This window comes from Oncorhynchus mykiss, chromosome 29 (genome assembly GCF_057628025.1).
Source record: "Oncorhynchus mykiss isolate SJ-2025 chromosome 29, ASM5762802v1, whole genome shotgun sequence".
NCBI classification, from domain to species: domain Eukaryota; kingdom Metazoa; phylum Chordata; class Actinopteri; order Salmoniformes; family Salmonidae; genus Oncorhynchus; species Oncorhynchus mykiss.
Window position 1 is genome coordinate 27495326 of NC_143050.1, and position 25808 is coordinate 27521133.

At 39.5% G+C, this 25808-nt stretch overlaps 1 protein-coding gene across 1 annotated transcript; it reads right to left on the bottom strand.

The window, feature by feature from the left end:
* Nucleotides 1-735: 735 nt before the first annotated feature.
* Nucleotides 736-20706, bottom strand: LOC110509792 (T-box transcription factor TBX5-A). The gene is made up of 9 exons (XM_021590904.3): nucleotides 20224-20706; nucleotides 19250-19422; nucleotides 18823-18917; nucleotides 16812-16931; nucleotides 15227-15374; nucleotides 9878-10030; nucleotides 5669-5760; nucleotides 3637-3869; nucleotides 736-3465 (listed from the first exon to the last, which is right to left on the bottom strand). The coding sequence occupies exons 2-9, from the start codon at nucleotides 19391-19393 to the stop codon at nucleotides 2876-2878; spliced, it is 1575 nt and encodes a 524-aa protein (XP_021446579.3). The 5' UTR covers nucleotides 19394-19422; nucleotides 20224-20706; the 3' UTR covers nucleotides 736-2875.
* Nucleotides 20707-25808: the final 5102 nt, after the last annotated feature.

Below are 25808 nucleotides of genomic sequence, written 5' to 3' on the forward strand. Positions count from 1 at the left end.
GTGTCGTAACTGACAAATGCTCACCTTCGATGGCCGCTGGCACGCTGGAAAAGTGTGCTCTTCACGGATTAATCCCAGTTTCAGTTGTACCGGGCAAACAGAGTGTATGGTGTTGTGTGGGCAAGCGGTTTGCTGATGTCAATGTTGTGAACAGAGTGCCCCATGGTGGCGGTGGGGTTATGGTATGGGCAGGGATAAGCTATGGACAATGAACACAATTGCTTTTTATTGATGGCAATTTGAATGCACCGAGGTGCCTTATATGAACTGTAACTCAGTAAAATCTTTGAAATTGTTGCATGTTGCGTTTATATTTTGTTCAATGTGTGTGTGTGTGTGTGTGTGTGTATGTATGTATGTATCTATGTATATATATAAAAGCTCAGAATTGGAATTATTTATTTTATACAGTCTTTTTTCTCTACTCTATCAAGGCATCCAATAATTCTGGACCCAACTGTAGCTTCCCATTAGATCATTTAAAAAATGGTGTGTTATGTTAGGGAGAACACTTCATCATAAATGGTCCCGATCATGAAGTGATTCATATGAGATTCTGAGGACCTTCTAAACTTCATTAAGCTGATCAACAACACGCTCTTCTGTAAAAGAACACAATGTGAGCATCAGGCTGTGGTTGGAAACAGTGATCAAGGAGTGGTCAACTCTGGTCAATATGTCTTCTAAGGTAACCAATCAACTGCACCAAGGGGCAAAACCAGCACAACACATGTAGACAGACAGACAGAAGATTTATGAGGGGCTTCAGAGGGGTTGGCCAGACAGCAGACCTTTAATCCTCAGGATTATCTATTGAATAAAGAGAAACTGGGGACAAGTTTGTATAATTAGTTACTGCTGCCTACATTGGGATGACAAGATTTAACATTTGTTGCAATTAACAAAAATGATGTGAACACAAACAAAGGAGCAAAAAGTCTATGGTCAGAGTTTTTGTCCATTACCCCACACTTTGGTGTATCACATTAGTGTCTCTTATGGTTTTGCATAGCTGTCTGTATCTATGTAGAGTTGTAGTCAAACATCTTATCTCTGTACAGAGTCCTATAGATCCCAAATGATGAATTCAATGTTTCATGTTTAAGTAGTTTTGTTAGGTGTCACAACAGGAAGCGTCATCAAAATAAAAGACAGGTCAAATCATAAAATACAGAATCCTCTTTTAAATGTATTGCAAGTATTCCGTATTCTATATACACCTGTGTTTATTTACACCACAGTAATCAATCTCTGTCTTTCTTAGACTTTTGACAACTGTAAATGAATGTCCTGATGTCTAAAGCAGGATGATTAAAAAAATAAAATACATTTAGCCTAAATGACAAAGTAACAAAAAGAACGGGACCGACTAACACATTTCGTTGTCGATACAACAGGAACAAGTTGATTTACAATACAGGAAAAAAATAAATACTATCGACAAGTAACGTTCTATCAACTACAAGCATTTTAAAAGTCTTTGTCCATACATAAAAACTGACCTTTAACATATAACATGACTTCCATATGTTGGCAGAAATGACGTGTATTTTGACTGATGTCTTGTATAATCTCTGAAGTGACCATGATTTCATATTATCATTATTTGTCTATATCAATCTTTGCCTCTGGTTCTTTGCATTCTACATTGTTAAAGGCGTCACACACCAGACATATCTTTGTTTGCTCTAGTTGAGTTCATGACTGTAGTCGTGGGAGAAGTGCCAATTGTAGGAGCATAAATGAAAAGATTGAGAAACAACACACATTTACTGGGTACAACATAGACTAAAAAAAATTGTGTTTTCAATTACCCAAATAAAAATATGCAATCAACTTTTCACCGGTTCTAGCTTATATCTCTTATAAGGGCAGTGTCTGAATGAGAACCACTATGTCAGAAGGTTTCTTGTGTCTTAGCTTTCGTTGCAGGTACATTTTTCCACACACCTTCCCCAGACAAACGGTAAACCACATCCAAATATTTCCAGGTCAAAGTGTATGTTGTACATGCCAGAGTTAGAGAGGATATCAATACACACTTCCTCTACAGAACACACTGTCAGCTTATTGACCTGTCAACTGCCTATGACCTCACCGTTATGTCGACCCGTATCCATGGATATGGTGGTCATGTATTCAAGTTTAATGCCGAGCAATACAATGTCTTTCATGTAAGTATCGAATGTTTTCTGCCCTTTGTCATTTTGATTGACGAATCTGGCCAGCAACTCACCGAGTATGTTTTCAAAATAGCCACAGAATAAGAATCACATCTTCTGAATTTCTGTAGAATGCTTTTTAGAAAGTAAGTGTTTCACTACAAAAGCCCCAAACAGAATGAAAACTTTTTTTTTTGCACAAAATCTAAAGCATGTAAAGGTCGACAGGGTAAAGGTCGACAGGGTAAAGGTCAACAAGATTTCAACTTGAAGCAGAAAAAAGAAGAAAACATATCCTTCACGCACCAAGATGTATAATACACTGTCAAAACAGGACATTTTAAAAATGGGAGTCTCTTGATAAAGTCACTTCTGTCCCTCCTTTAAAAGCATTGGCTTTTAAACTCGTATTTAGTTGTCCTAATAAGACTCCTAAAAACTCAATGGTTAATGCTTGTCTCCACCTTGTTTTGATCATCCTCATGATGTTTGCCCATAGGCGCAGTAACTGCAAAGACATTCCCACTTCCTCTGAGTCCAATGTCCAATGTCCAATGCTTGAGGCATTCATGGATCACCCACTAATCTCACGAGACTGCACTGCCATACTGTATATAGCTTAAAAAATATAAATATAGATGTATCTAAAGTCCCACCTTCTCACTGTCCTTTTTTTCTATAACTTCTTCATCGTTCCTATGAAGAAATCCCTTTTAGCTGCTCTCATTCCACTCTGGCATGATGCTGGCGCTGTGCACCGCGTGGTACTGATGAGGCGACAGCGTGCGCGGGATCCCGTGTGAGTACAGGTACTCGCTGCCTTGGAGACCTGCAGTGGGTGACTGGATGCCTGCCCCGGGGCTGCACTGGCGGCCCAGAGTCTGATGGGCCATGGGGCCCTGGTACATGGCGTGGTGGGCGTCACCCAGCTGCGGAGAGGCGTGGCCTGCCACCCCACTCAGTCTGGACACCAGGGGCCCCGAGGTGAAGTGGGCAGAGAAGTGCTGGTAGGGCAGCCGCTCCATTGGCTGCATGGTGGTGACGGAGCAGCTGCCGTAGGGTGAGACGCCGGCCCAGGTGTTGCAGCTGATGTCCTCCAGGCTGGGGACGGGCTCGGCCCCCTGGGAGGCGCTAGCGTACATACAGGCCTGCCTCTGGCTGGACTCGGTCCTGTAGGGCCCCCCGGGCAGGCCCAGGCTCTGTGGGTAGCTGACGGGACGGTAGTAATGGTCGTCCTCGCTGGAGGAACTCTCCAGGTAAGCCTTCTTGTAGGTGTGCTCTCCTGAGTGACAGTCATCCTCCACTATGGACCGACAGGAAACAGTTACAGTTACAGTATGTATACATACTGTAGACTCCTATCAGCTGAACAAAACATTGTACATATTTTTACTTTAGTAATCAACTATGCTTCCCTTTTTTCATGCTTCCTAACAATCAATCCCATCTCATATATCATGATAGCCTGGCCCACCTTTTCTCTTGATGCAGTGGTAGTCCTGGCTGTGCTCGTGTGGGAGAGGGTAGGAGCCAGACTGGGGCAGGAGATCCTGTGAGGTGCTGGTGGCCCCGTTCTCACACTGGGTGTACTGGGAGGCCAGGCCACTGGGGTTGGCAATACCCTGCACCTCCCCACTGAACGGGCTCTGGCTGGTGCCCACCCTCTGGCGCACCGTACTGCGAGGGACCACCGGGTACTCCTTAGTGCTGCAGACATACATACAGAGACAGGGTTAGGAAATGATAACATTTACTGTACTGTATGCTTCTTCAACGAATATTACCACCACTAATACTACTACTACTATCATTGCCATTAGTATTTAATCATCACCTAAGTATCCTAGATCAATAACCCTAATTATCCTCGTCATAGTATTTGTTCATTTATTTGCATTCATAATGCATTTTCACATGCAAAAGAAGAAGATAAATATATTACTTGACAGCCTGGTATCAATTTGAGGACTGCGTCTGACCTCAGTCATTAACCATGGCTGACTTATATACACACTCTCTTTCGTCCAATGATCGGACACTATACCCTTCTCAATGCTAACAAACCACACTGACCATCAATGAGACAAACCCACTTAGGATTCACAGAGAGACAATGTTCCAGAGGATCAGTTTCTAGTGGAAAGACAGGGATTTATTCCAGTCACATTAATCTAGAGGATCCATTCTTGCCTCTTCTGTTTCTTTGATTTCTTTGACTGTTACCTTTGAACCAGTGACCTGGTTTTGCAATAAGCTCTCCCTTGGAAATACTAACCAAGACCAGACGTGCTGAGCTTACTGTACTTGGCAAGACAGGACAGTGGCATTTAGGAGTGATAGTCTGGTTTGGCCTTTGGCCAATTAAAATCAATTTACAAATGTCTATAAAAAAATAACTATTCCACTTACGTATTATCTTGTGACATGAACCAACTTAATCAATGTCTGACTTAGATAATACAAAATAGAATTTGCAATATCAATTTGTTAAAACAGTCCTGCTGACTTACTAGAGAGAATGTTCTGTTCTCCCATTCAAAAATTCATGGGAGACAAAGTTTCACTGCAGCATTGGAAAACAAGGCTCCTTTCCCATGTTTCACTGATTTCGGAATGTTCTGTTTGAAAGGCCATGCAACATCTTAATTGGCGACCTAGGCAAGTCTCAAACCAGATTTCCTCCTTTGAAAATGTGTGGACGCATGCGTAAAGCACTCATCTGGAATGAATAAAGGGGAGGGGCATGTGGTTGATGCCGCTGCTGGACCAGCCATATCATCAATGCACAGATGACTGGTAGGAATATCGGGTAAAGATAGATTTCACTGGTTCAGAAGGCCCTGCCAGATAAGCCATAAAAGCCCTGGGACATAGAGACTGGCCTCTGCTCAAGAACTACACTTAAATCACAGCTGGGGAGAGAGGAGCAGGGGGCGGTGGGGCTCACTGAAAATAACACTCATATCTGGTTTGCATTTCACTGACTGAAGGATTACAACGGTGCTTGTGAAGTGACACTGATTACAATGTTAGTAATCCTTATCTACTGTAATATTGGTTACATTGTCTAATGTCTGTTTCCAGTTTATCATCTTACAGTAGAGTGTGCTAAACAACTGCTAATGATGGTAATTTTGGTTATTTCTAGTAGGCTGAGATAGAAAAGATAGGCAACTGAACCAAAGCTTGGCCATTGGCTATGCGTCTGTTTGAGACTGTGATAGGTTTCTACAGATGTAGGTTCTTCATTTGACCAGTATTGTCACAGAAAGAGAATCGTGCAGCAAGAGGATTTGAACGTTTAGTCCATAAAGTTGCTTGATCGGTGGTTGGGCTATTAGCTGGACAAAATAGGCTATATGACAAGTGCAATACTGTTAATATAACTGTGTTAGTGCAGGTTTTCAGTGAATTTAAGTAAATCACAAAGCTCATATGCATTTCCTGTGGTGCAGGAAACTCCTCAACAACAAAAGTGTGATCAAATTAAGATCCTAGTTCTGTACCTTTGCATTCTGGACATCCGATGGAGCTCCATGTCATCACTCCCGCGGAAGCCTTTGGCAAATGGGTTGTTCTCTATCTTCAACTGGGTTATCTGCAAAACAGCATGCAGATTTGTAAGTTGTTACACCATTCAACCGTCAGTTACAACAATATGTAAAAAGATAACTTAATATCACAATGCTATACTTGTGTTTCCTTTCCTCTATATTCTGTGAGGACTTGTTGTGTCCTTTGAGGCCTATAGCAGGATATGTTCACTTAAAACTAGCGTGTTTACCCTCCCATGTGGAACATCAGCCTCCTGATGCTTTTGGGATGAGACACTTTCCATAGGTCCACATGCGCTGTGGTCAGTCTCGTGACAAACTGAACCTGTCAAATAAGCACCTGGGGAGAAACCTCACAAAACCTGTGGTTTGAAGTCTGCTTTTTAACAGTGTTGGGGAAGCTACTCTGGAAATCTAGTTTACCAAGCTACCAATTACTTCACATTGGAAGAAGTTAAACTACACTAAAGCTACCCTCTAGAAAATACAGTTCACTTAACTAAAGTTACTTTGAAAAAGTAGTTCACTACATCCAAACTACATGGTGAAAAAAATCTGAAATGCCATATACGACAAATTGCAAGAACCAGTCACATTGCGGTCATATGTTCACAAAATGTGTAATTTACCCTATTAAACACAAAACAATGTTTCAAGTGATAATTAGACAGGTCTGATGGCAAAAAAAGAATGCAGTATTGCCTACTTCACCCATATATATATATATGTTTTAAACAAACTAGCCTGTAGTTCCGGTAGTTAGCTACATGGCAAAGAAGTAATTAACTTCTGAAAACGCTACCTAGATTTGAATTTAGTTAAACCACCACCAATTAACACAAAATGTAGTTAAATTACTAGTTGAACTACATGTAGTTCACTACTCCTCAACACTGCTATTTAAAGTACTTGGATGATAGGCCTACTGTACTACTTGGTTGATGTGCTCCTGTTTTGGTATTACCATTTAGATGAATTGACCATGTGCTCAGTGTAAGCACACAATTTTATCCCGAAAAACAACATTCATTCATTAATTCTAAATATGAACACTTTCTATCATAAAAGTATAGCTGGACCACACAACTCTATAAATATTAGAGTGGATCAGGCTACAGCTCTAAAGTTGACGCCAAAAATTTAATTTTCCATGGACTGTCCCCATAGGAAAGCCCTTTAAGGGTTCCAAGTAGAACACTTCCGTGTTCCATGTATAACCCCCTGTGGAAAGGGTTCTACCTGGAACCCAAAAGGTTTCTACGAACGGTTATCATAAGGGGACAGCCGAAGAACCATTTTAGGTTCTAGATTGCACCTTTTTTTCTAAGTGTAGTAACGACTCCGAGGTTAAACAGAATGCAGGGATCACCCTCTCGCAATGGCGCACTGTTTCTGGCAGTTAGGCCCTAATTAGTTGGCGGGTCGAGTGCTTACCGCCTCACAACAAGAATGGATTTTTGTCCACGCACTGGCTCTCACTCTCTACGAAACCTTGTACATCTCTTGTTGAGAAAAAAACACGTTTTTAGCTTCTCGTTAATGTATGGTGCGTTTTGGCACCATGTAGATTTTCATTGAGAAGCAAATGTAGAAAATAAAGTGTGGACAATAAAGAAGTTAAAAGAATTCAATATTTTTTTTAAAAAATGAATCGTTTTCCAACAACATAATGATTCTCAATGTTAGTTATCTATTTAAAAAAGAACAACTTTTGTAAATAACTGTTGGTGGTACAAAATGTTTGCAAAAATAACTTGTAACACACCCTCAACAAAATAGCATATCCAAACGCCGAAGTAATCGCTTAGGCCTGCCGTGCATATTTAATTGCAAGCCTAATATGCAGGATAATTCAGGTGAAATATTACATTAGGTGGGCAAGGATAGCATACTAAATGTTAATGTTAATGAAACGAAACCTAATTCACTAATGAAACTTTGATGAAAAGTTTATATTACTGAGCGTCAATCAGGTTGCATCACTTATCACTTGGACGAATTCCTACCAGACTATACAAATGTAAGACTATTTCCAAACGTATATTATAAATATTGAATAGTGTGCTGTTGGTTGTATCAAAGAAAGCGCCCTGGATTAACACTGATCGTATGAAAGAATTAGACAAGCCTGGGGTAACAGAGTTTCCTAACAATTCTGGAAACATTTATAGGCCTATACACCCCGTTAAATACAAAGCAAGTTGTTACCAACTCGTTAGATATACTTGTCTTTACCACAGATAGCAACCATGACAAACATTAATTCATAATACAGTAGGATACTGCATTTGTTTATATCATGCATTGCATGTGATATTTGGCTATGGTATTTACTATAATGCAATTATAATTCGTTAGAGATAGTCAATTAGCTGGTACAATTAATTATACGTTCAGATTCAACATGCCTAGGACCAAAGCTTTTCTGTAGCCTATTTGCCTATTGATTTGAGAACAGAAGATGTGAAAACGCGAGTTGTTTTCAAAATAGCTTACTAAGAAGGAAATTCCTATATTTGTTCAATTCAAGCCTATAGTATGGTCAAGTTTGACCGTTTTGACGGCAGATGGCTGCGTCTGCTCATGCGCGTTAATGCCCTTTCCCCAAAATGCATGGCATGATTACTTTCTCTAGTTTAATTGGCAGATGTAACCTTCTTGGATTATGTATTCGATGAAAAAGTTACGGTAATCAGACATCTATCTGGAAGTCTGGCAGGCTCTGGTAATAATAATTAGCCCATGTTGTATTCTCAGGTCCCCTCAATAAACTCCCTGAATATAATGAATGGTTTCTCCAGAGTTTCAGTCATTTGAATTTCCTGTTTCTCAGAGTCTTTGGGAATTCGGATTGGCTCAGGACACATTAAGGGTCCTCGCCCCCTTGCATATTCCCTCTGTTCCACACTAAAATCTGACTCCGACATAGTTAAAAACGGATGTTAAACAGACGCAGAAACGATAGGACAGCACTCATAAGATTATGAGTCGTCAGAACTTGAGAAAAACGAATTCTTTAATATTATTTCGATGTCTTCTCTAAACGCTCCAAATCGCAATCAAAATAAAGCGCATTCAACAAGTGGATGTAAATGTTTTCAAGTTCATATAGAAAAATATCACAATAAATATATGTATGCCTAGATATGGTAGTGTACATGAAAGAAAATATACTCATGTTTTAATCTAGAATTTACTTATTTAAGTATAACTAAAATTGTAATACTTGCAAGCTCGAGTCCATGCGCAATAGTCTATGTGCCTGTGAATTATCACATTTCAATAAGAAACAAAAATAAATGCATACATTAATTAATTGTTTATGATTAAAATAATCACAATATGGACTATTTCGATATTTACTGCAGCTTCAGTATCCCATGGAGCACATTGGTGACAATAAAACAATCTGTTGCTTTATTTCTTACAGGATATAGGCTACTACATTTTCTCTAGTAATATACAATAGCCTATCAATAAAGCGCAAACATAATAAAGAACATACACTCACAGGCCAGTAATACAACTTTCAAAATGTATGAGGAGTACCTGTAATTCGTATCGTTGAGTTTAAAGTTTAATGAAACAGAACCAGTCACTGAAATGACCAAAAGTCTCTTGAGGTCGTGCCTTATCCAATATTTTGGACATTCGGTTTCCCCGGCCCATAGGACAGCTTACTCAATTCTGCCAATGACTGAATATGATATCGGTGATTATCAGACGTGGGTCTTATGTTCTGCCACTGCTCATGGGGACATATAATTACATCGGACTCCATTTCTTGCGAAAGGATACACCCTATCCGTTTTATCATTCAAGCTTTGATAATGAGCTCATTCGTCGGCTGTACGTTTTACCGTCAGGTCTTAAACAGCAATAAAGCCTACAGCATGAGCAACTTTCTGATGCTAATGAACTGTTTTCGATTATTCCATGAATTTTTTCCCTATGTGTTGTGACGTTTTGTGTCACTTTCAATTGACAAGGCGATGCAAAAAGGCGTTTTTTTCTCTATGCTTATAAGTCAAAAAGTTTGTATTAGTTATAAACTCTGTGTAATTAATTACTAATCTATGATACACTGACAAATTCACAACAATTTAGGCTATTCACACGTACAATACAATGACTTAAATATGTCCAAAATCGAAGACTTACCTTATGGTTCTGGTAGGACGTAACCGCAATGAAGGCAGTCTCTGGGAAGACGTGGGTACAAAACGCCGTGTTCTTGGAGCCAAAGCCGTTATTTTCATCCGCTTTCACGATGTGAATCCTGGGTTGGTATTTATGCATGGAGTTCAGGATAATCTGAAGAGAGAAATGTATGCCTATTTGTATTTTGACAATTTCTGTTTTCTCCTGACAAATAGGACACATAAGCTCACCAAAACACAAAGTCTGATATTATCAAAATCACATTCAGATAAATCTAAACCAGTGTTTTTTTTGTTGAGTTTGCCCTAGTACTACACAACTGATTCTACAAATCAACTCATCAACAAACCTTTGATTAGTGGAATCAATCTGGTGTGTAGTGCCGGGGCAAATGTGTAGCCATTTGGGTCCCCAGCACCAAGAATTAGAAACATAGTTCTAAACCCATTCAGAAAATTCAGATCAACTCAAAATACTATTGCTAGTGCTTTGAATAAAACATACAAATATACTGAACAAAAATATAAACTCAATGACTGAGTTACAGTTCATATAAGGAAATCAGCCAATTGAAATACATTCATTAGGCAGTAATCTATGGATTTCACATGACTGGGAATACAGATATGCATCTGTTGGTCACAGATACCTTAAAAAACAAGGTAGGTGTGTGGATCAGAAAACTAGACAGTACTGTATCTGCCTTATGCAGTGTGACACATCTCCTTCTCATAGAGTTGATCAGGCTATTGATTGTGGCCTGTGGAATGTTGTCCCACTCCTCTTCAACAGCTGTGCGAAGTTGATGGATATTTGGTGTGAACTGGAGCACGCTGATGTACACGTCAATCCAGAGCATCCCAAACATGCTCGATGGGTGACATGTCTGGTGAGGATGCAGACCTTGGAAGAATTGGGACATTTTCAGCGTCCAGGAATTGTGTACAGATCCTTGCGATATGGGGATGTGCATTATCATGCTGAAACATGAGGTGATGGTGGCGGATGAATGGCACAACAATGGGCCTCAGGATCTGATCACATTATCTCTGTGCAGTCAAATTGACATCGATAAAATACAATTGTGTTCATTGTCCATAGCTTATGCCTGCCCATACCATAACCCCACCACCAACATGGGGCACCCGGTTCACAACGTTGATATCAGCAAACTGCTCGCCCACACGATGCCACACACATGGTATGCGGTTTAATGGCTGTTTGGATGTACTGCCAAATTCTCTAAAATGACGTTGGTGGCGGCTTATGGTAGAGAAATGAACATAAAATTCTCTGGCAAAAGCTCTGGTGGACATTTCTGCAGTCAGCATGCCAATTGCACACACATTTTAGAGTGGACTTTTATTGTCCCCAGCACAAGGTGCACCTGTTTAATGATCATGCTGTTTAAGCAGCTTCTTGATATGCCACAACTATCAGGTGGATAGATTATTTTGGCAAAAGAGAAATGCTCATTAATAGGGATATTAACACATTTGTACACAGAATGAGAGAAATAAGCTTTTTATGAATATGGAACATTTCTGGGATCTTTTATTCCAGCTCATGAAACATGAGACCAACACTTTACATGTTGCATTTATATTTTTGTTCAGTGTATATAAAACACACAAAATATTTATTAAAACCAAGAATACTCATATAGCAATTCACTTTACCTTTATTTAACTAGGCAAGTCAGTTAAGAACACATTCTTATTTACAATGACGGCCTACCCTGGCAATTGTGTGCCACCCTATGGGACTCCCAACAGCCGGATATGATGCAGTCTGGATATGAACCAGCGACTGCAGCAACACCTCTTGCACTAAGATGCAGTGCCTTAGACAGCTGTGCCTTAGACCGCTGTGCCTTAGACCGCTGTGCCTTAGACCGCTGTGCCTTAGACCGCTGTGCCTTAGACCGCTGTGCCTTAGACCGCTGTGCCTTAGACCGCTGTGCTAATCGGGAGCCCAAGATACAGTATATGTACATGTATTTGACCATATAATTTAAAGTACAGTCAAAATCGAAATGTGAGCATAGCTTATATGTAACTCTACAAACACATCACTGAAGGGCATGACAGTAATACATTCAGTAATACATTACAATGCTCTTTACATCCCATGAAAATGCACATATGTCAAAAAAGACGAGTTCCCATTGTAACACGTGAACATCTTCTCTTTCCCTGCATTTGCCCTGACTCCTCCGGTCTAGTAACGCTAAGTGATGACTACTACCATTGGCGACGTTAAGATGCGGTCCACCCAGCTGAACTTGAGCCCTGAACTCTTCTCATGAGGCCATCTCATCCGCAGGCTTTAGTCTAATTGGTCTGACATACTGTGGAGTCATGGGCATCAACCATGAACAATCTAATGATTTTTAATTTCATTAAATCCACTTACATTTGCAGATAACAAAACAGGTTTTTTTTTTCTCCATTGCCCCCTCAGGAACCCCCTGCACCCCTGCCTCTGGGCATTCCACCTATTTCTTATCTGTAGGGTTGTTTTAGTACTTTCCTTTCAATTGCCATGCTGCAGAGAAAAGGGAGAGGATGCCCTGACCTCCTAGACTGCTGGGGAATTACAAAGACATGAACTCGGTGGATTCTCACAGCTGATTGAACAGTTCACCCTCAGAATAGAGAGTAAATAGTTATCCACTGTGAATTTTCCAAAAGCACTTTGATAGTAGGTTAGTGTACAATGCATTTGATTGTCTTCGAAACCAAAAAGGGGTGAATGTAGTAACAGCCAACACTGGAAATGCATTGTGACTCACATTGATGTTACCCATTAAAAATACAATGGGTCAAAGCTGAAGTATTTTTGAAGTATTTTAAAACACTGAATTAGATAAAAGCTGTGGGAGAAAACAGAATGTATGCTCACATTCACCAATCCCACCACAAAGCCTTCAGAGGAGGTTGGTTAGGGACTTGTAAATAATTTATGAACAACAGCCTATATCACCGCAAATGTACAAGTTATCTGTCTTACAGATTCACTACGATACAAACCATGGGGATGCTTTGATTTAACACATGTAGATGGCTGCAACCTTGTTTTCTAACTCCTGAAGACATCTATGTGCCATGTGACCTACACCAAGAGTCTTGTGTTCATTTTCTACAGACAACAACATGAACCACAGACAGGGTTGGGGTTCCCTTCGTGTCTGTCAGTCTGTGAACGGGTGACCACAGAGCATAGCAGACCACCCACTAGGCCTCCAGCACACGCCTTGTCTCCCTGCCCATTTGGCCTTGCTCTCTGCATCTCCATTCTCCCCGACTCTGTATGATAGTATTTAATGATAGTGGGGGATCAGCCTGGGTCCCCAGCGGCTGCCCTCTGCTTTCAAGTTCCTCCACATCAGAGGGCTTTCTGAAGCCTTTGGATTAACAGGCTTTGTACGCCATCATCTATTGCTCATCTCACACTGCCATTGGAACATAAACAGTGGGATATCCACACTCCACCCTCCTGGCTAAAACATGTGTGGGGAGGACTGGACGAGTGCACCAGCACCAGCAAATTGGGGGAGAAGATGAATAACATTGAGAAATGTTTCTCAAATTGAGATGGAGATCAAAGCCCTAGCTGAGGCTTGTGATAAAACGTAGGCCATAAACTGAAAATGGGTAATCATATGTTAATATGCATACTATTGGTATTAGATAGAAACTAACGCCTCAATTAGCAACCTAACCCAAATAACTGAGATTATACCATCTATATGATTGAGAGTCAACAAACATCTATCTATATATTGTCAATAAGATGTACTGTAAACTTTAACAATAGCAAAATTAACTGTAAAAATCAAACCAAATATCAGAAATCCCTTCAATAAACTCATATTCACATTCAATTACAAACATACACAGTCATAAAAACATTCATTTCAACCTTCTGAAACCTACAGGAGTCACTGGTTTATCCCAGCATGCTCTCTGGCTGGGGAGGGGAGGCCCTGCTCTGTTCTGCCTAATTACCAAACAATTGTAAAGAATTGTACTGTTTCCTCCTAACTGTCTACAACCTACCTCACTGACATGTTTCAACTCCATGTCTGATGCTAGTAATTATAAATTGTCTCAAAGTTATTTCAACCAGCTGGACAAACAAGCTGATAGAATCGTTTTTTGGCCTAGCACCAGTATTTCATTTATGAATCCTATGGAACTTTCTGAGCACGAAAGAGGGCATGCCAGGAACCACTGCAACCAATTAAAAATGCATTCTGGCCCGAAATTTACAACACTGCTCACAATCCAACTGAACTGAGCTCCAATTTCATTCTACCAGCTGGGATTTGGCAAGGCAACAATCACTATAAATTCTCACACACTGCCAAAGGAGTCATGTGATCAGGCAGAAGATAGATAGTGCTGTGTGTGCTGTAGGTGCTTTGGTCAATGGTTAAAGAGAGTACAATCTGTCATATTGCTGACTTCAAAATCACACGCATTGTGCTGTAGATTTGCAGTGAGCCAATACTTTTACACATGCAAACAATGCAAAATGGTTTCCAATCAACATACTCCCTACTACGGCTATCATCAATGATGGCAAATTGCTGTTAAATCTGTGACCATATGATTATGTGCTGACCTTTATTGTGTTATGGTTTGCATCCAGTTTGATATTTGCTTATAGCAGAAAGAATAGGCTCAACCAATTGCAATTCTAATCAGCTTCATACATGTAGAAGCAACAAGCAGGTGACCAATATTGACACATTCCTTCATGCCATAATTCAAGAGATGGATAGAGTAAGTTTATCACTTAACTTTCTAGAATTGTTGTAGTTTTCTCACTTTTTTCTTATTGCCTATTTTGTGCATAATCCACTTCCTTGTTTCAATTTCTTTAACAACCAATATTGTTCTTGTGATAGTCAATTAACAAAATATTAATAATTGCATAGGGCAGTTTGTATGTCCTATAAAGGATATAACTATTGTATCGTAATCAGTCCTATCCTGTATTCTCTGTTTAGATGTCTAATTTGGACACAATGTCACCCAAACCTGGTCCCACATGAACCACATATCTAGCCCAGAGCACAATTTTTAACATCGAAGAAAATCGATTATGTAAGTGATATTTGTGTTTGCTATATTGTTTCAGACATGGATCACAAAATCTAGGGTCTTGGGAGTTCATAATGAGAGCGTCGTTAAAAGGAAAGAAACGGATGCCATCTGACTTCTAATCTTTACTAATGCATGCAGATGTTGTGTTGATAATTATAAGCCACAGTATTCCTTTACGAAAATCATTATGCGATTTACAGACCAACACATAAATTATGAAGAGCCGTAAACATACATGTCCAAAAGGATCCAGGTGGTTGTTCGTCAGTTTCAGCTTCTGGAAAGAGACTAGCTGCCTCATCCAATGCGCCCCAGTTGCAGGAGAGTCCGGGTGAACGTAGAGCCTCCCGGGCATGGCAGGTTCGGCCTTCCCGGTCACAGACCTGAATCACACCACCAAAGTCAGCGTTTAAAAAATACTTTCCCTACTTCCCCATTGTTTCCCACTGCTGTTTATGAAAATGCCTCAGACACAATTCACTTTTAATCAGAAATACAGGTTTAGCCTAATTTGTCGCCAAAGCTTCTTCGAAATAAATTAATTTAAGCTATTTGGTAGTAGGCCTAGGGTTTGTTCCAAAACTGGAGATTTTACCAAGGTTATCCCATTATAGGCCAATAGTTCGTGAAATTGAAGGTTCGACAAATGCCTTTAGTTTGTCATTTTTAATACTGTCCACGTATAGCCTATTTATGTTTAGCCTACTCTCACCCCAAAGTAATACGAATGGCACATTTTTGGGAAAAAGGCTATTGTGTTACAATAAATGCAAACTGAACACATGTTTTTATATAATATCCTACATTAAGCCTATAGTCCTGTGTCCTATGGCGTGCTATACCTTGACCAACAACAAATAACCTGCAATTTGGCACGGGCAAACATTATTTTCTTAGTTGACCAAGAGCGGATTAGTTCCACAACATGCGCTGAACAGGTCATTATCAGCGTTATTTGCATGTGATTGTACTCTTTAAAAACTCTCAATAGAAAACCACTGACCCCAAAAAGGCATTGTTGACCAGATTGACATGGCAGATTGTGTTTAAGCTACGTTTCACGGACGGCAAAGAGAATGCCTCAGAGGTGTCAGAAGAGAGCTACACCCTCGCCATACGAAACATCAACGCTATATTAAATTCGCATAAAATACAAAAATAGCCTAAGCCTCCATTCCGTAGTCAGCACAACTCCGCAGCACTTTCCAAGGATCCCCCAACTCAATTGCCTTACTCCACCCGAAAGCCATTTCTTCTTCTTCGGATTTGGTAAAATTGTATTTTAAACTACACTAGGCTGCGCAGCCTACAGCAAGCAACATGTTTATACATTTGAGACATAAGGAATAGTTTGCTAAAGATTGCCTACTAGGCCTACGAAATGCATGGGGAAATAATTTGAGGCATAAACCGTAGGCCTAACCTTACAAATTCAATAAAACATGTTTTTAGTCCCAAGACTGATTATGAATCTCATTCCATAGCGTGAAGTATTAGGCAATTTATTGACATAAACTGGATACATTCTTATAGGCCTACTGGGATAATTTATTGCACATTGACTACAGTTTCCATATATCGATGTATGCAATAGTAGTAGCCTGAGGGCATAGGCCCATATGCTACTGAACTGCACTGTGCTGCTATTAAAACTCGCAAACAGAAAACGCCTCATTATAGGGTTGTGAAACATCCTGGAGCAGAAAATACGTATCATAATGTGTTCACGTGATCATGTTGCATACAGGTAGTTGTGATACGGTTTTGGAAATAGCCTGGAACGATCCAAGAGGCACTTGTTTTGAAAAAGTCCTACATACCATTTATTATCGGCGAACTTGTAGCGATGGTCGTCCGCAGGCACGACATCCATCAGGAGTATGTATTTTGTTTTAGGGTTCAATCCATTGACCTTCACTTTGAAGCTGGGAAACATTCTTCTGCAAATGAAGCACGATGAAATAGTTACACAATGCAAGTGCAAATGTCTCCCATGAATAAAGTATGACTGCTATCATTGATTGAAGTGACCATTTGCTTAGGGGAGTGTAGGATTATTGACACATTTATGGAATAGTCGATATTGTTCAACTCTACATGATGTCCTGCCTGTCATATAAATTGATTACAGTTCCGAAATCATACTGTTAAAATCAATGAACTTCTACAACCTTGACACAGGCCTTGCATAGAAGCCCACAACTTGTTCCAAATTTAGCAAGCTTAAACAAATCTACGAATGACCTACGTCTTTAGGGGTGGGTGTAAACCCCACTGGTTCAAAATGAATATCAACGTCAGACATATACAACCAAATGAAGCTTAGAACATCAATCAATAAAACAAAATAAAATAAATTGAAACTAAAAGTAGCCAAATATATATTTTGTTCGTTTGGAAGCGACTGCATACTTGCATGCAACAAAAGAAAACAGGCTATTCTGCGAAGGAATGGGCCTATTGTTTCTCGGTTTAAGGAAGCTTATTTTAAATCAAATGCCCCACTAAAACCAGATGCATGTGTGACGTGTGCACATATATTTCCAGATGTGCCAATTTCCACAAGTAAAACGTCAGCAATGGTATAGAAATTGCTAAAGAAAATAAGTCGTACGCTGAAGTGGCGATTTGTTTTACTAATCCTTTATTTAACTAGGCAAGTCAGTGAAGAACAAATTCTTATTTACAATTACGGCCTAGGAACAGTGGGTTTGCCTTGTTCAGGGGCAGAAGGACAGATTTTTGCCTTGACAGGGATTCGAGGTATCAACCTTTCCGTTACTGGCCAAAAGCTATAACCACTAGGTTACCTGCCGCGCCGGATGATGGGAAGGAGTAAGGGCTGAGGAGGGATGGTTAATAAAGTCTTAAACCAAAAAGGGGGAATGAATGGACATAATATAAAGACGGCTTTATGCAGCCATGAGAAAAAACATGAACCTAATGCACCTAAGAAGGCTATTGAGACATCACTGAAATGAATAATAAATACCTAAAAGCCACAAGACGATTTGTTAACATGAGCGGAGACCACCGACTATCATGCATATTGAAGTTCACAGGTACAAGAATATCTCAACCATATTCCTTGACAGTTTCTAAACAGGCCAGTTAGACGGAATTGCTAAACGGATTTACACTCCGCCCCCCTACTTTTTGTCTTGAAAAGTCATTCGACAATGTTTTCAATATGGCAAACGTGACGAACAACTAGGGTAGAATGAAAATAATATTACGTATTCAACTTGGAAAAATACACCTCAAAAATAAAATGGATGGAGAATGTGAGAGAGGATTACAAGAATGGAGGTGATATAACGTGTAATATATGTCACGTGTTGTTTATTTGACTTGTATCTAGCCAAGGGTCTGTCTTAAAATGACTGCCTATATAGATGTATTTATGGCGCTATCTCTTGGCCTATTGAGAAAAGTGAAAGTAGGCCTCCTTCCAGAAACGAATACAGCATTAATTTCACTATCGCATTATTGAATAGTAAAACCTCTCATCTCTGTGCTCATACATCAAACATAACATGGACGGATTCACTTTTTCAGACACAGAGCTGTCTAAATTAATACCACTAAATGTTGACAATTTTTGTCAACAAATAATTATTCAAACTTAACCTCACATGTATGCCTAAGCGTATGGCATACATGGATAATTCATATAATTAAAGCATACACACATGACATAACTAATTTCAGTAATATATTGGTGTATGTGTGTATATATTGACCATGGCAACAATATTTAAATACTTGTATGTTCCTAAAATGTATCTGCATAGCCCATAATGCCCGTTTATGCAGGCGTTGCCCTCTTACCTTCCTGCTTTGGTGATAATCATCTCCGTCCCCACCTCGTGAAACTTCTCCCACAGTTCCCTCTCGTGCAGGTACACTTTTATCCCCTCCATTCCCTTCACAATTAGACAAGTCAAACGAATATCAATATCACTTTTCCTTGCAGTTGACATCATTCTGCAAGCTGAATTAGCCCAATCATTATACAACTAATATATACTTCTCTATGTCATGTAATTCATACCGGGACAATGTTGTAGTGTACTATACATTCCATCATAGTTTAACTAAAACCTATAGATATTAATATCATATTAACCTACTATTCACATGTGACTACTCTGCAGTAATACTATAGATAGGCATATAGGTCTAGAGCAACCTCTAGGCAGTGACTTGAGGCTCTCGACCTGAAGTGCATAGGTTCAAAACAGTTAGTAACGCTGACCTGTTGAATATATGTCGTCTGGGAGGATGGAGATTTGCCCGAAGTTCCATTTGGTTTATCTGCTTTACTCTCGGAGTGCAATTCCTTTGACTCTGAACCGCTTGTCGAATTTTGGAGCCCAACGGTTTCATCCTGGTCCGCCATGTCTGGAGCTCCGGAGACCAAGGCCTCAACTGTCAGGTCGAAACAAAAGCACATTTTAAGGTCACATTCTCAGTCCTGAATAGACCTATGCGCATAACTTTTTTTCCAATACATTTTTGATGTGACATTAGTCAATTGAAATTCCAGTTCGACTGAAACGACTTGTAGGTCAAAATAAAATACCAATGACATGCTCAACACACGCAGTCTTCATACTTTTAATACATTTCAGTTTGCGACTCTTTCATTGAAGAAAGATTGAGCATGTCGTAATGATTCGCAACTGCTATACGTCTATGGCTTTCATTATAATTGATATAATAACGAAGAAAATAAAAACAGCAATAATTGTAGCAGAAATGATTACAATAAGAAACAAGTATGTTGGCTACTAGTATTAATAAGCATAGCAATGGTGATACATGCTTAGCAAGGACACCACTCATAACGTGTCTAAACTCGATAATGCTGGCTTTGCTAGTAGACTATTTTTTAATACTAGGGAAGTCAGTTAATAAGCAAGTAAATTCGGGACAAAACCTATAGGCTATGTATTCATTGGATGCTAGATGGCGATGGTAACAACTACCACCACTCCAAATAGTAAGATATATGTATTTGTATAAACAGAGAGCACGACGTATAGTCAAAATGGTCTAATGCACGGCTTCTGTATCTAAACGCGTCCCCAGCTCCTTGCAAAAACAGACGTGATGTTTTCCCCAATACGAGGGCCTAAACTGACATGACCTGCGATAACAATTACCATAATGAACCACTAACCACGATGACACCGGGTAGCCTACTCCGTACAGTAAAAACGGATTTACCTTGTAACCAGAAACGTCACTTTCAATCTTGTGAAGCTATGGAACAGCCGACGTAGTTACTTCAAAAAATGTTTGCTAAGAGTTTCCACCCAATTCAATGTATAATCCCAATGTGTAGCCAGAAAAGGCTATCCAGTATCTCCATGGATTGTCTCTATCTTCAGATTGACTGCGCCCTAGCGACCAAGACCATTCAAGAGTCTTGCAAAGATGGCTAAAATAACGCGCGCGGTGTTACTTTATTGTACATCTTATAGTCGATATGTTCGGGAAGCCTTCCCTGGTGATAGCACATAGCAATATAGTAGCAGTGTTCCAGAGGAGCAAGTCCGTCACCAAGCTTCTTTCCTCCCTCCTCTCTCTCTCTCCCTCCCTTCACACACCAACGATCCACAGTAGTACGCTTTACGAAGCGGAAGCGCTGAGTCTGTGACGAGCTAGTTTGGGTTGTCCTCTCTGCCTATCCAGTGCCTGAACAGGAATGGTCACCCTCAAGTATAGTCTTCTTCAGGTCCAGTCTCCCACGTCCCTCAACCCCCTCCAAAACCTCTCATTTGCTGCTAAATCTGCTGGAGATATTTTCCCATTGCGCAAACTCAGTAACGTTTGCAATTGTGATTTTGTTTACAGAAATAACTCGTCACGATTAATTAAGAGACAAACACCGATAAAGGCATGTGTTAGAATACATTCATCCTATTTTAAAAAAAAATGTATACTTACACATTTAGCCTAGGCTATATGCGTCATGCATCAGAGAACTGAACAAATAAACCTTTGAATATAATTATATGGGCAGATCTGAGAACAATAGTCAACAAAAGCATATAAGAAAATAGGACTGCATGTGCAGTGTAGGCAACAATAAGTAAATTGTAGCCTACAGAAAATATCCATGCAATGTGTGAATGAGCTGCGTCTGACCCTTCATCTCGCCTCGTCAACATTATTTAGAGCATTAAGTGTGGGCCACGGCCGCATAACTTTACAATGAGTGAATAACCATTACAAGACAACACAACACAATTGTATAGGCCATCATTTCCATGACGATATGCCTGCAATGTAAATTGAAGGCCAGATATCGTACATATCTGTATTTACGTGTGAATTCAAAATCACACCACATGGAAGATTCTCCATTGCGCGCAGGGAGCTTGACATACTGAGCTTGGTCGTTGAAGTCTTTGGCAGTCTACTGTATATAGGGAACACAAAATGACTGAATAATCCTCAATTCTAGTATTAAACAGACGTTCTTCTTATGTGGACAACGCAGACATTTCTGTTTTATGGCTTCATGATGGTGGGAATCCTCCACCGTGCACACGACATTAGGTTTGTTTCACCCGAGGCTATTATTCTGATAAAACCACATTTGGCTTTCAGACCATTTCCTATATGATTTAATTCAGTGAGGTGTGACACGTCGAACGGGAAGAACCGTGTGACAGAAACTATACAGAGCTGGTACTAAAGACACCTCACACGGCGTGGTATGACCCCATAGGCTGTTGGTCTATGTTCATTCAGTGGCACGATGTCAATATTTAGACTTCTAAGATGTCAGTTGTTCTTATGCCAATTACCATAACCCCTACCATAACCCCTGTAGCCCACCCTGCCCCACACCACATATGTGACGACTGACCGCTATGACTCATCATCACAAACAGCATTTCTATTCACGTGTCAAAATATTACACATCACCAAAGAAGAAAGTAGACCTACCTCCAAAAGGACAATGTTTATAAATAAATAAACGACATTTAGACTAAATGAACTCATCAGCTTTAGGCCTAGGGGGAGACAAGTCCGTGCCAAATTTGGTATCAAAATATCGGTTTATCTTGTCTGACGTTTGTGCCTGGTGCGTCTAGGAATTCTTGCTCCTCAATGTGTGAAATGTTAGCCTATAGATAGATATACCACATACACCAGCATGACAAACTGGACTGCGCTATATAGCACATAATAACCCGTAGGCTCACACTGAAGATCATGGGAACCAGTTCTTTGCAATGATAAAATGCTAATCCAGCAAACTCATGATAAAGTATTGCCAAATTCTTGGCCACCGGGGGCCACACAAGAGCTCCTCAATATATGCACTGAACTCTTACGCACCAAAGCATTCCTCTTTCGATAATTTTGAGGAGGAAAATAAAGTAGCAAATCTGAGTGAGTGAGATAGGCTGACCTAGCAAAACAGCTAAGGATTGTATGCGTCGAAAGATAAAGAAATTGTCAAAGGCTACATTTGGGTAAATCGTTGTATAGGTCTAATTGCTACTACTAATAAAATATTTTAGTCTTCCACAAAAATATTACTCTAAATATGGAAGACCTTCGGGGAAGTGAGACTCAAGCGTTGAATGAAACGTACATAATAAATAAATTAGCATACCTGAGGATACATAACGTTAGGCTAGTCTGCTCAATGCATTATTCTGTAAAAATAAATATGGACACAACGCAGGTAACAGCGGGAGTAATGCATTTAGGAAAAATAACATTTAGGGTTAAAGAGAGACTTTCCTAATACTAGAAGCGCAAATAGCCTATCACACCAAGGGGTGGACTTTTTTGTTGTTGTCAAAGACAATATTCCCATTTAAATTCTTAGTTCTTAAGTGCATGTGCGCGAGACAAAACAAATAATCATTATTACCAACTCCCTAAATGAGACGTAGCTTTTGAATTGTGAATATGGCTACATTACTTTTTAAGGGTGATGCAGTTTACTGGATTGTGTCAACATTACACCCGACTGGTCACTGAAATGGATAGGCCTACTATGTAAACTCTCATAATGCATTGTTTAGCATGGTGGTGATATGGGGCTAATCCTAAAACAAATTGGGTCATTCCAGTTTGGTGCCGAATACACAAGCATGTTCATGATGTTGTTTTTTCACTCCAAAATATTAAACAAAACGTTCACTTCTTCGAGGACATCTGACGCAACTGGTGGAACCATAATCTACTAGAATAACCATAGTCTTCCTCATCATAATCATCGGTATCATCATCATCATCGTCATCATCGTCATCATCGTCAACAACAGGTAAACATTTGCGTAACGGGACTCAACCCTTCATTTTTCCAAATAGGTATGAGGCTCCATTATCAATATGAAGACTGAAATCGTTTTACAGACCAAAAGTTATCGTTGAATGTTAATGGGAAATTATTGTCAATTGGGAAAATATCAAATGATCAGAGATTATAGCCTAATACTTAAATCAATTTACTTTCAACATAGACTTGCCTACATTTTGATTCCTGCTATGTAATGAAGTAAAAACGAAAAACAACAACAAAACACCAATCAATTTAGCTGTGTAAAGGGACTGCTTCTGTAATTCGTTTCAAAATTACTTTTGGACGTGAACTTTAGAAAGTCAAACTGTTATTAATTAACTTAATATTTTATTGCAATTAATGATATAGACATTTAAACAACATGTACATTTCTCTTGATTGTTCCATATCCATAGCCTAACGCATGAACAACACTAACGTTAGAGTGAAAATGTCTCACCATTACACGGCCAAGAAACGCAAAAAGGTCGAGTAGATCAAAACCAAGGATAAAGTGTCAAACCTGTATTAGGTTGCCTTTATAGTTAGGCTCCTCTAAAGCCTAACTACGTTTGTAACAATAATGTTGTTATGTAACTCAGCTAGGCCTTGTGTAGATAGCCTACAATCGATAATTATGAATTGTAATACAGGTACACTGTAAAAACGTATTATAGTTAGTCCTACTAAGTAATTACATGTACCAGCATCGAGGTATTATAACAAGGAATTGAGCAGCATGGCACTGTAGCTTATCTTTCAAATTGATGTTAACGCTGGAATCCTTAATTGAAACAATAACACTGCCTGTGTTTCGCAAAAAAAATCTGAGGGATGGGCCTGGAGAAATTGAACAATTCTCAAATTCAAAGCGTGAGGACTGACCATCCATGATATAAACATTCGAGTTTTAACCAGGCTAGAAAGTATTTACATTTACTTTGTTTACAAATGTTGAAATATAACAGGCGTATGGCGCTGATGGGGTACGACAGCCTTTATTTTGAAGTTCTATTCTTCAACAGTCAATGGTTATATATCGTTAATTTATAAGCCCAAACATTGATGCAGCAACTAAAGATTCTTTAATAGACAAATATGTAAGGGATTAGGAGAGAGCACTCTTTATTTTGACCTTAACTTAACTAGGAAAGTCCGTCAAGATCACATTCTTATTTACGGTGACGGCATATACCGGCCAGACCCGGACCAATTGAACGTAGCCCTATGGGACTGTCCTATGGGACTGTACGTAGCCATATGGGACTGGCCCAATAACGGCCGGATGTGATACAGCCTGGATTCGAACCAGGGTCTGTCGTGACGGCTCTTACACTGAGCTGCAGCGACTCGGGAGCCAGCTACAAAAACAAAAACAAAAGCACCAAATGTATGCTAGTTCTGAGCATAAATCCTAATTTCGAAATGATGTTTTAACAGTGGCCTACACTAGGATAATTTTATCATGATGAATTTGTATATGGCTATATTTTAGAATTAGTTTAAATACACTGTAATTCGGGTGTATTCATCGAAGTCTGTGTTTTTACAAATGTACATTTAAAATCCCTTTGCAATCCAAGGGTGCACGTGAACAAAACTGACAAATGAATTAATGGAAATGGAAAAGTACGACAAATGAATTATTATAACAATACTACTAAATTGTATTTGTCAGACGCCTTTCAAGACACTCAAGGACATCTTGCATGAAAAGTAGGCTAACATAAAATGTAGTGCAGTACATAAAATCAAGTGCATCAATCAATAGTGAAGTATAAAATCAAGCGAAACAGGACCAGGCGAAACAGGACAGATCACAAAGGGATACTGGGAATTAAGGCACAGAAGTGTGGGTAGGACAAAGTCAATCAGAGGCTATAGGCCATCAAACGCTTTTGTGCATAACACAATCTCAAAGATTTAGGGCTAGATTAAATTCTTATCGCGGAAGTATCGCGAAAGATTGCGTTAAAATGCAAAGGTAATTTCCGATTGAGCTGACACATGCAGCATACATGGAAACATTGCCTTTCAATTTCAATCGCGCGTTTACAAAACTTCTGCGATGAGAAAACATATTTGTATTCATTAGTGAATAAAGGCACTGCCTCTAATTTGCACTTTCCTTTGCCCAATAATTGTGGTTATATGTTCATAGATATTGCCATAGTCCTACAACTTTTATATAACATGTAATTACTCATAAACCTGATCGGAAAACATTTTAATGTTAACATTAGCCTATACATCACATTTTTTTTCAAGGACGTTCATTATAGAGCTCGCCAGTTTGTAGTCTTACAAACCGGAAATTAGTTACCTTTGGTTAGTTCGGATAGAATCGGGTTTTGGATTAACGCCAACAACAAGGTCTGAGGTTAACACAGGTTGGGGAGATCTTATACCTTTTGTTCTATGAGATAATATCAGTCAGTTAACATGACCTTTATGAATCATGAAGCCTTTATGTGCTTTTTTTTATTGCATAGATGCTTC